Genomic DNA, 12,500 nt, shown 5'->3' on the forward strand with positions numbered 1-12,500 from the left:
GACGTCAAATCACCAAATTTGACGTTTTGACGACAACGTGAACATGCAATTCTCTTTTTCTTACTCTAAAACCGCAAGTAGACAATTTATTTTAGAATACTTCACTTATATTGTACAACTTCAATGAGATGGAAGGGTATACGATGGTGACGTTTTAATCGTAGATCTTAAAAGTCTCTACTGTGTCGGATGCGAGACGTTTGAAAAAGTGTCGAGTACTGTCGCATTGCTTTAATACCAGCATTTCACTTTCTCCTAAGAAAAATTCTCTACAAAGGATATAAAGGTGAGAATAACTTTGTTATGATGTAGCAAGAGAAAATAAAGTGGGAATCTTCCCCTTTTATTTTCTATCTGATACAGTTAAACACCGGCAAATTTTCAAGCATGCAGCGTGATAACATTTCTCTCTTAGTTCAAGATTCGAATACGGAAAGAGAATTAAGCAATGTGGAGCCCCTAACGGGAAATCCATCCCAAAATTTTAACCATGTAAAAACGACTTTTAGACAACTTAAAACACGTCCCATGAAAAAGACTTTTTAGTCCTTCGACATTTTTAATCATTTCAGAAGACTTACAAATCAACTTATAACTCATCATGATGACTTATAATCGACTTATAACACGTCACCGTGACTTATAATTCATTATGGCAAATTTTAATCGTCTTAAAACATGTTATGGCGACTCATAGGTCGAGTTATAATTCGTTATGGCGACTCTTTTAAGTCGTCATGACGAGTTGTAAGTTAACTTGCGTGTCGCTATTTAACAACTATTCACCGAAGTGGAAGTGGCTAGTGGTGGATATTATTTACCGTGCCGCAAAGCGGCGAGGTAAATATTAACCTCTAGCCACCGACACAGACATAAATAGTTGTTTTAGTATATACTAAAACAGTTAGATGATATAGCACAAAAAGGTGATTTTAACTCATTATTCCTCCAACGATTACAATATTTTCGGGCGCAAATCCCGCGCAAGTTTCTCGGAGGTGAATAGTTAACAATTATCCTGCGAAATCGCGCGGAATATCGCCTGATAATTAGCCGAGCTGGCTAAAATCAGGCGATATTTGGCAAGATTGAGCAGGATAATTGTTTTATTATTAAACACATTGATGACAAAGCACAACTTTCTACGTTTATTGGAAAAAAAAAAATGCTGGAAAAACTACGCACGACGAATATTGATCTGTTTTTCGCATTTGGTTTTATGCAAAAGGGAAAGTTTTATTTTTTTAAATATCCGATGCGGTTTCTCCAATTTGATGTACGCTTTAGGTTCGTAAATCATGCGTGTCAGCCGCGTGCAAATATTCTATAGCATCATTCTCATTTCTGGAATTAACCCAAGTTCGTATGCTACTCATATTACCAGTGAATTAGTTTTAACATGGTTTTAAAAACTTGATTTTGAGGGTTTTGCCTGCGGTTGTGCAGAGGTTTTTCGGTTTTGAGCGGTTTGACCCTAATGGCCCCCTTATACGTAGTTGTCATTGTGGTTTCCTAAGCTTACCCAAATCTCCAAAACTCACGAATTGTCTCAAAATGCTTATTCGCTGGCGAAAACTCGTTTTGTTTTCGACTGGTGACTTATTTATAATTGCTTCATATGGTTAGATCACTATGTGACAAACAACTTTTAGAAAGTCACTAAAAACATGTGATAGTTGTTATGGTGTTTTCGACAAAGATCAAACTATCTTATAATTTCAGCTTCACCACGCTACAGGTGCGAGAGAAATATACCATTAGGTTTATTTTGGGAGTCTCGGCCGCACCCCGTTGTAACATTACAAGCGTGAATATTGGATAAAAGTCGCAACTATTGGTGCACATAAATTGAATTAAGGAAAATACAAAGCTAGCGGCATCGCCGGATACCAAAAACGCTGTGGGAAAAATGGAAACGTACTCCCCTAACCAAACGCAGTGCCGCAAACACTTCGGGGTTTAAAGGTATCTAATTGCGTAACAGATGAATGTAACAAATTAAAAGCATAAAGGAAGCTTAATCACAAGTTAGGCTTAGCATGGCTCAGCACTTGAGCATCGGTGTAACGTTGGAAACTTGACTAAACTACAAGAAAAGCCACAGCAAGCACTGAATTGGCAATCGTAACCTCTAGAAGACGAATACACAAAGAGCCGCCGCACTGAACTGTCCTCTCTGGGTAAGAGACATGGGCCAGCCATGCTACAAAAGCTCTACGAGTCCAAAATCTCGGAAATTGCCGGTAAACGGTGTCGACCTAGAATGACTAATCACATGCTATACCTAGCTTACATACACCAGTCACTATCCATAATCCCTCTCTAACACCTATTGTAACCCAGGCCCCGTCACTCTCGTGACGCAGAAATATTCAATTTCAGGCTTTTTCGTTACCACTCAATCGCCAGAAATTCCGTTTGGTTGCGAGTGGCATTTACATTTGGCGCTCTCAGTTTACTCCAGAATTTTATTTCACAGAATTGGAGACATTAGGGACTTTAAGATGGAGGAAAACGTCACCTCAAAATATAATTTTGCACTGTGACCGTCGTAAGTACTTCTCGATTATTCCAACTCACTCACGTCGTACAATTTAAACGAAGTATCCGGCTAAAAATGATTGGTACGAATGGTGTAATAGCAAAAATGATGAATGAAAGGTTGACATTTCATTTGTTTGCTCACGTTGTCGTCAAAACGTCGAATTTGGTTTTTTGACGTCGTTGTTACCCAGAGTACCGCAAAAATAGAAGCTAAAATGCGTGGTGCAGTACGATTTTTTTCAGTTTCCACTTTCAACCAATGTCATTAGGAAGCTTAAGAAACGACGACTTCGACTGCACCAACAACGCCACAAAACAGAGATATCATTGGTTAAAGAGGAAAAATAAGCGTGCAACGCGCACAGCACGCGCAGCTCGAGCAGCACGCGCAACACGCGCAGCACACGCAGCACGCGCAGCACGCACTTTAGCACACATTTTTTTCGGTACTCCGCATAAGAATGACGTGAAATCACCAAATTTTATGTTTTGACGACAATGTGAGTTTTCAAATGTAAAACTTTTCATTCTTTATTATTATTTTTTATGTGAAACCGCTCGTACCAATATATTTTTACAATACGTCGCCCACATTGTACGACGTGAACGAGTTGGAATAGTTGCTGAAGACTTACGATAGTCTAAAGTTATATTTTGAGGTGATGTTTCGTCGATGTCGCCGTCGGAGAATCTTGTTGTTGTAGTCATTTTTAAAAGACCATAAGGCCCTGTTTATGTGGTCTTGGGTACCCTCTCCCCGAGTTACCCTGGGCGAGATATTTTTCCACTCATTTGCTTAAAGTGCTACTATGATCAAAAATAAATTCTACTTTTTCTTTGTATTTCAAAGCTATGTTAAATGAACACTAAGTGACCGAAGTTTTAAGCCTTTATTTAAGAAAGACAACTGTTTATTTTTACTGGAATTTTCCTATTTAATGGTCCGCCATTACTAACTTTAAAAATCTTGAAAGAGTTGGATCGAGGATAAGATGACGTCAAAGACTCACCGAATGCAATGCGTGTGTACGCGCCTAAATTAATATGCAACACGGGAGTTTCGAGCTTTCAGACTTTTAAACTCGTGTTTTGCATGTATAATAAGCTGCGTTTACACGCTGCAGTTTTAAGCTAGTGAGTCTTACCGACGTCATCTTACCTCGATCCAACCCTCTGAGGTCCAATCGGTCATTTTCGAACGTGAGTAATGGCGGACCGTGAAATCCAAAACTTGCACTAAAAGCAAACCGTCTTTGGATATAATTCGAAGATCAAAATTTTGCCAGTCAGGTGTCAGCTTTTTATTCAAACTGCACATTACTGCTCAGTTAAAGGAATAGTACGGTCTAGAAATAGTTTCTCTAAATTACGAAAACGTTTCCCCAGGAATTCGAAAATAATTCCCGTTCTGTCCAGTTCCCTGTCAAAATGTGACAAGAGCACTGTATAGTTGCCTCTTTCGTGACTTGGAGAGCGCCATCTTGGATATGACGTGTTATGACGTAGCAAATAGTCAACAAACATGTGGGACCTTAGCAAGTCCTTCAATCCCCGATCACTTTCTCATTCTTGTGTGGCCTTTCTGCCTCGAGAAATTCAAATGTGAGATGAACTATGGTAAGCAGTCTTGTGGTTCAATAGGTAATGGGCAATGTAGGCCATAAGTGTGACAGAAGCTCAAGTGACTTAATACTTATAGATTTAATTTCTAGTCAATCAAACTAAGGCGGCAAAAATCAGCCAGAGCAAATGTGAAAGACAAAAACCTTGAACATGCCACAAAGAAATATTCACAAGCGTACCTTTTTCACTTTCTTCCTTCAGCGACACCCGTCTTCGATGCTTCAGCAAACGCATTTGTTTGATTTCACACGGGGAAACGTTTAGTTTAGAATAAGCCGACGAAACTTTCAGATGTTGCTCAATGACTTTTTCACATCAACAATTACCGGTGTTGGGGTGTACGCTTTCGATGGGGATGAAACTTGAGAACACGTATAAAAGTAAAAAAACCGAAGCTTACCCCGGAAAAATAAAATTTAAAGAAAAGTTGGCCGACGGAAACAAATCGTGAATGGACTCCTGAAACGTGAAAACCTGACTGCCATATTGTCTGTTCGGGTCTGTCATTTTACCGAGGAGGACTTCAAGCGGGATCTTCAGGTATATGAATATTGGTCTTGGTAACATTCGCTTCATACGGAAATCTCAGTCCACTAGTCCAATTTATCATCATATTGGAGCGCGAAAACTGAATCAAGCCATATATAGACGACTTTCACTGTTATGCGCTAATAAACGTAACTAAATGTGGTTAAATTTTGTTAGCAGTATAGAAACTACTGAAGCAATTTACTCTCATCATTTGATGGAAATATATAAATCGATCGTTTGTTTTGAATTTGTAACAGGGATCTCGTAGAAAGCCACGGTAGACAGATTAAGCTTGATTTCCAGTCATTTATTTCACAGCAATGAGCGCGGGATAGCACTGCAAGCTCACTTTCACTTTGTAAAACTCCTGCATATAACTCACATTTAAAACCCTGTTTAACGACCACGAGGTAAATTTGTTCAGAGGTGGAGCCAATGTCAAAACAATTTAGCCTTTGGATTAAAGTGCCTATCACCTCAACACACTTTTCCTCTTTATTTATACTCCGAAATTGTACCAAATACATCGTGTTGTTTAAAGAACCTTTTGATTGAAATTTTACTTTTTTATTGGCTTTCAAAGACGGGAAAAGTGATCATACTTTGATCCATAACCGAGCAATGAAGGAGAATGGGTTCGATACCGGGTTGACGTCACAAATTAATTTTCATTGAGATAGTTCTTTGAAAACAGCGATGCAAATCAATTTGTGACGTCAACCCGGTATAGAACCCATTCCCCTTCATTGCTCGGTTATCAATCACGGTATGATCACTTTTCCCGTTTTTCAAAGCCAATGAAAGAGTGAAATTTCAATCTAAATGTTCTAAAAACAACACGATGTATTTGGGATGATTTCGGAGAATAAATATATTGAAAAAGTGTGTTAAGGTGATAGGCACTTTAAGATTCAAGTCTACAAAGTATTGATCTTCTCGCCTGTGTTTTCAAGTACATTTGGTCATCCGGAGAAATCCTTGACTATTGCTACGTCGTAGCCTCGTTTGCATACACAAAAACAAAGATGGCGGATTTCAATTTTTGAAGGTCAACGCTAATTTCCATGCCTCAAACTGACATTGGACATTTCGTAACAATTACACGACGCAATATTCCATGTTAATATTGACAAGCTTACCGCTCTAAAAAGAATGAAAACAGGCAGAATTACAGCTTTAGTTCAACAAGAAATAGCGTTTCTAAGCTATGCCGCGCTGATCTACAGTATTTAGGTCTAAAAACCCCGTTGAAGACGGTTAACTTTCAATTGTTTTGCGGGGTACTACTATGTCAATACTCTAAAAAATTCGATTTTCGGGGAGGTTGTCTCGTTAGTCTAGTGGATATCGGAAACTGCAAGGTGAAGTCATCGATCTAGGTTCGTCTCTTTGCCTCGCCTATTCTCGGTTTTCACATGACGTCACGACCGCCATGTTGGTGCCCCTAAACAAAGAAAAGACGGCCATGTTGGTGCCCCGACCAAATGGTCCGGGAATTTAACTCTATTATGCAAACACTTCCTTTTGTTTTCGTTGAAAAACATGGCTGTTGATCACGTGAGTGAAAACCAACAATTGTGCAGCTGCTCAGCTTCTTTAATATCTTTGTTTCGTTGAAGTAGATTTGAAGTCTAAAGTAGACTGTACGTCGTATAAGTTAAATAAAAAGGGAAATGTCAGTGTGATGGATGGAAAGAAGTGATTATTTTTGAAGCGTTATTGTTGGCTATTTAAGCACATTTAGTCCAAATGAGTGGTCAAGTATGACAATACAGGTAAAGAACTTTCGATTCAGAGAAACTTTTTCTAGACGGTACTTTCCCTTTAAGATGTGTCGGTCCAATTTCTGGATATCTGGGTAAATGATGATACGTATTTTCAGTTTTTCAATGTACGCATAAGGTTTGGATTGCTTCATTTATTGTACCCTTCACCCCCTACCCCCTAGCCCTCACCCACTACCCCCGGAATAGTCATGCCTAGTTGTGTCGGGGAATAGGGCTGTCTCGGGTAACCGAGTCCAGCGGTTATAGTCTTAATTGCCAAAGCAATTTTTTGGCGCCTGAAATTAGCCAAAGTCAAGAGTGTGAGAATCAAAGGAATTAATTTTCATAAGTTTAACGCAAATCCTAGTTTCCACCAAATTCGAATAAGGTAACGGTAATAAACGTGGGTACAACTTGACTCTATTTATTTAAAACAACGTTGTCAGAGATGGTTTTCAAACGTGATGACACGGCCATGTTGTTGCACAAAACAATAGCAAATTATCAACTTCGTTCTCAGGGTCTTCTCGGCTTTCAACATGGCGGCGTGTCGGGAGAACACCCTGGGCCAGGCACAACCCTCGCACACAAAACTCTGATGCCGACTCTGATTAGTTTAATGTCGAAAAAAAAATACTCTGTTTTGATTGGCTTTTCAATCTCACTCTGTAAATAGTTCACCCTGAAGCCAAAATAGATACGAAACAAAAATGTAGTTTACGGAATGGGGCAAATATAAAAACAAAGTGTGTCACTGCCTCCAAAACAGCACCTGGGATTCACCAGATTAAAAGCCATTTTCATATAACAACAAAGATCCACCCCTTACCTTGGGCTCATTCTACAAGAACTGCTAAAATGATGAGATGCTCATGTTTAGGACTTGCACAACTTGCGCCCTTTTCGAATTATGCCCAACAGATTTCACGAGCAGCATTCCAAAGACATCACATTGTCTCCACTGGTAAATTCTTTTCATAGCTTGAACAGCACAAGAAGCAGATTATTGCCATGAAATAGCATGCTCAGCAACGTACTTTGGCTTGATTACGTGAACTTACCACAAAATATATTTACAATGACTAATTCTAAGAATGTGGGCACCGTGATTGAAAACATGCTGTGGTTCCCTGTTAGCAATCAGAAAAGAATTCTAATACTGATTTTACACTGATATGATAATACGTGCAGTCAATCTATGAGACGAGAGATAAAACGACAAGAGAGCATTCAAATACTAGTTTCACTGTGAAAATGAAGTACAGCAGATTCTCAAAACAAAATATGTTGTAAAATACTTGCTTTCAGGAAAATAGCTTTGGGTCAATATAAAGTGGGGAAAGTCGCTGTCAGAAGGTTCATATACACCGATAAGAAATCAGATAATCATCCAAGTGTATGAAAATAATTTTACTGTCAGTTGAATCAGGTTGAATTGATTAAAAAAACTGAAATACAATGTAAACTATATATTTACAGAAGACAGTGAACATAGCCCCGTGACTAAATAGCTAGAACCAGGGCTTTCATTAAACCTTAGCTCACTGGATTTTACGGGAATCAAATGTTTGTGATGTTACGGGTGAAACTGTGTGCGATGGCTGTTTCCAAGCTGTTTAAAAACCACAGCCCCAAGAAATAATAGCCGCATATAAACTTGCATTGCTTTAAAACAACTTAAAATGAAAAGCAAAACAAGATTTTTCTGTCATCTACTGCATTTCCGTTGCTCGTGCATTCATCCATCCGTATTTTCGGTTTCTTACAACAAATTTTCCCCAGCAGCGGCTAAATACAGGAATGGCTCCGACCTTGTCCCATTCATTTACTTGTATACATATTACAAATTTGCGCAGGCCAGAATGAGAGCCCCAACACCAAACCAATGTTTTCAGCCAGACCGCTGGTCGAAGCAGTTCCTGTATTTAGCCGCAAGTGGTTTTCCCCGTGTACGTCATTTTGTTTGTATTATCTTGATGGCAGTTGTCGTACCCAGATTTCTCTCACCTTATTCCTTGCCGCCATTTTGTAAAATTTTCATATTTGTCCAAACTCGATGGCCAATTTGATCACATGATCTGCTGTGTGCCAGGGTCTTCTCCCGACCCGCCACCATGCTGAAACCAGAGGAGACCCTGGGAACGAGGTTGGCAAATTATGGTTCATGTTTTGCATTATAATACCGTCAAATTCCCGAAAGACGTTTTTCTCTATTGTTCTGTGCACCAACATGGCTGCTGTGACGTCAAGTGAAAACCATCTTTTGTTTATGTTAGCGTATTTTTTTCTCCAGGTGATGAGCCGAAAAGACGGCAGTAATTCGGTTAGTTTACTGTATACTCAAAGAGCGCTCAGAGCCGATAAAAGGGATTAAGTCATTCAGCGTTAAATATAAAATGTGCGAACGCCGACGTATTTCCGGCGGTCGTCTAGTAGAATTTTATTCCAAGGGGCTTGCACGGGAATCCGTTTCCTTGTACTACAGCGGATGATTTCCTTTACCGCTCAATATATAATCAAGGTAAAGAAAATAGAAGGATATTTAACAATTAGACCCGTGGCTCTTGAGGGCGAAGGGTCTAATTGTTTTAGTATCACCCAACTAGTCGGACAGAAAAGGCAATAATGAAGTTAGCAAATACGAGTTAAAGGAATATTTATTTGGGAATAAAACGAAAGAAAGCGTCACGCACGCTTTTCGCTACTCGAGGACTGTTACTAACAGTCCTCTAGTAGCTTAGCCAATCAAAATGCAGGATTTGCATTAGTCCACTAGTTGGGTGATACTAAAACCGAATAGTTAGCTTCCAGTTCAGCTGAATTCGATTTCAAAATCATTAAAATAGGATTCTGCGGACACAGTGGCTATCCCCGAGCTTTTGCAGCTTTTTATTCGATCCTTCCCTAGTCGCGTCTTCAACTCGAAAACCTCATTGTAGTCATAATTAAAGTCTTTTATGCAAACGAATGATGGTGTCACAGTGGGAAAATTCATACACGTGGCTATGATATCTTACTAGCGATTTTTCTTTTCAGGTATCGATGGCTGCTGAATTGGGTAATTCGACATTCTTTGGTGAGCAAAACGTCACGTTATTTGAGCCGAGTATATCTCGATCAGAGTGCATCACCTGGCAGCTGGTACTATACACAGTGTCGGCTACTGTAGTGATATTGAATGGCCTTTCAATCATTGTTTTCTTAAGAGACCGCAGTCTTCGCAAGCGTCACATGTACCTGGTAATCAACTTGACAGTTGCTGATCTCTTTGCTGGATTATTCTCTCCATCCATGCTGGTCTATAATCTGGGTTTTCTTTGTCCGAAGGGGGACATCTTCTTATGGCAGTTTTGGTTTGCCGTCGGGAACTTGACCACTGGTATTTTTCGTCATTTGGCACCGTTTTTTTTGCATTCCTCCTTCGTAAGCCTTGTTGTTATTTCGTTGGAGCGTTTACACGCAACGTTTCGTCCATTTAAGCATCGCCTCATGAAAAAGAGGACCATTGGAACGGCTGTTTTCGCCGTTTGGTTTACAGCGGGGATATGGGTGGCTGCGGATATCCTCTTATTCTGGTACGGTGGCTACTTGCCTTTCTTCATTCTCATAAATTCAGTTTTATCTTGCTGTCTTCTCATTATCCTTGTTTCCTACGCGTCCATCGTTGCTAAAATTAACTGGGGAACACATCCTCGGCGCCATGGTGGAGTCAGTAAAGAAAGAAAACTGACAAAGACATTGTTCATTGTGACGAGTGTGTCTTTGATGCTGTCCTTACCACATATCGTTTTGTGGTCTGTTGCCGGCAATGTGGAGTCGGTTTTCTACGACAAAGTTCCCCATGGAACAATTATTCGTTCACCTTTGGTTGCTCTCTGTTTACTTTTCGCAAACTCACTCGTCAATCCCATTTTTTATGCCTTTAGAATACCAGAGTTCAAAAGAGCTCTGTTTTCAGTTTTGATGTGTAGACCATTGTCCGCCCGCCATGTTCAGGAATTTCCTCTTAATGGCATGTAGTCTTACTCCGGCTTCAAACTACATCTCTTGTCCATCGAGAGGTCAGCTGCTTGTGCAACGATTAAATTCACGTAAGATGGCGGTGCGGGGCTTGGGGGTTATCTCATACTCTTGGCCTCCTTAGGCCAGTTTCAAATTTCGCGCTACTGATTCTTCTGCGCATGCTGTAGCTGACCGTTGGATGGAAGGTGTGTTTTGTCGTTTTATTTATTTTGAATTGGCGCGACTGAATTTAATTCGATGTCTGAAACCACTCCCATGTTATTGTCGTACCACTCGCAGGTCAAATTCATTTAACAAAATTTTAGTTTCTAAAGAAACTGTGGTACTGCGTCGGTGGGAGATTGAAACAGAAGTTGATTTTATCAAATGAGTTGATAAAGGTCGAATAACCACCGTGAAATATTTGGAAAGCTGACGTTGTGAGCGTTAGCCCTTCGTCGGAGCGAAAGGTCAGCTTTCCAAATCTATCACGGTGGTTATTCGACCTTTATGAACTCGTTTGATAAAATCAATTTCAAATTCATTTAAGTTTGACACGGTAGAAGCTGGCGTTTGAAGCAGGGCTCATTTACCTATTAAATTATACTAACTTTAAATAGTGCTAAAACCAAAATTATACCAATTGGCTGCAGGAAAAGTTGAGTACCTTATTAAACCCACTTGCGCGTTGCTATTGAGGAACTCTCTTCAGCATGTCAAATCGCTTGAGATAGTCATTGATGCCACCTTAGATTTTCCGAAAGAAATATCTAAAAGGTCGCTCTGGGATGGGCGAAATAAAAAGAATGGGACCGTTAGTCATATACATTACCTAAATTTAACCTCACTTTGATTATTGTAATCTTGTCTGGGGTAATTGGGGTGAAACGTTATTTGATAAATTACCGAAGCTTTAGAATCGTGCCGCTCGGGTCTTAACTCTTACTAGCTGTAATGCTGAAGCCAACTGTTTAATACTGAGTCAAATAATTTATCTATGAAACACTTATTCCATCGTATATCACTCCTTTCACGGGAAGACGTAAAGGCAACAAATTGACCTGCTCCTAACTGGGTGGCCAGTTGGTATGGTATTGCACCGGCATCTCAGAGGTCATGGGTTCGAATCCCGTTGGAACCACATGAAATTTTGAGGTGTTTGTAAGAGAATTTTGCTCAAATTGTCGAGATAAGTGCGGGGATCACTTCTACCTTTCGTTAGTTTTTGATTTTGATATTTATCCTCTAAATTTGTTTAACGTAATGTAACACACTACGCCCGAAGAGACTGCGAACAAACTGGTTTTTCCGTCCCCACGAACTAACTATACGAAAAATAGCTTGATTTAGCATTATAAAATAATTAGGATAGTAAGCGCACTCCCATTGGTCAATAGCTGTGCTTAGATGAGAGCATGTAAGCACGGCTGTGACATCACACGAATTTTGATTGGTTATTTGCCGTGTATCAAGAAAATCTGTTTCAATCAAGACGGAGAAAAACAACATTTTGGTTCATTTGTCGAATTATTTTTGAGAGATAGTTTATAAAAGCAATACAGGACTTTTTTCCGTGTTTACATAGCCTCATTACTCGGGGAGTAGGGAGAATTCTCGACAGTTATGCAAACTTTCGACTGCGTCTCGGGTTTGCATAACCGTCTCGAATTCTCCAAACTCCCCTTTGTGTTTAGATGAGGATATGCGAACAAGGAAAAAGTCCTCTATTGCTTAAATACCACACAAGAGAATAGTGCTTTCCGCGCGCGTTGATTGGCGAACTCGGAGGTGATTAGCCAAGTACTATCATCCTACCATACTTTACAAAAATGAAGTAGGTTTTTGGTTCCCTTTTTATTTAGCTTGTGTGGTATATACTAAAACAATAATTCACCCCAGTGAATAATTGTCTTAGCATATCACTTTACTGAAAACCACTTCGATGAATAATTGTTAACTATAGCGGAGCAGTTCTTTGAAACAGCATGCCCTAAGATCTGAGAGTCTAAATCTGAATTAAACCAATTTTGTGGA

The 12,500-nt window shown here is 39.7% G+C and overlaps 1 protein-coding gene across 1 annotated transcript; it reads left to right on the plus strand.

The window, feature by feature from the left end:
- The first annotated feature begins 134 nt into the window (after window positions 1-134).
- LOC137988348 (adrenocorticotropic hormone receptor-like) lies at window positions 135-10,533 on the plus strand. Its single transcript, XM_068834375.1, has 2 exons — window positions 135-286; window positions 9,501-10,533. The coding sequence occupies exon 2, from the start codon at window positions 9,507-9,509 to the stop codon at window positions 10,482-10,484; it is 978 nt and encodes a 325-aa protein (XP_068690476.1). The 5' UTR covers window positions 135-286; window positions 9,501-9,506; the 3' UTR covers window positions 10,485-10,533.
- The last annotated feature ends 1,967 nt before the right edge of the window (window positions 10,534-12,500 follow it).

Source organism: Montipora foliosa, unplaced genomic scaffold (assembly GCF_036669935.1).
Source record: "Montipora foliosa isolate CH-2021 unplaced genomic scaffold, ASM3666993v2 scaffold_414, whole genome shotgun sequence".
In the NCBI taxonomy this organism is placed as follows: domain Eukaryota; kingdom Metazoa; phylum Cnidaria; class Anthozoa; order Scleractinia; family Acroporidae; genus Montipora; species Montipora foliosa.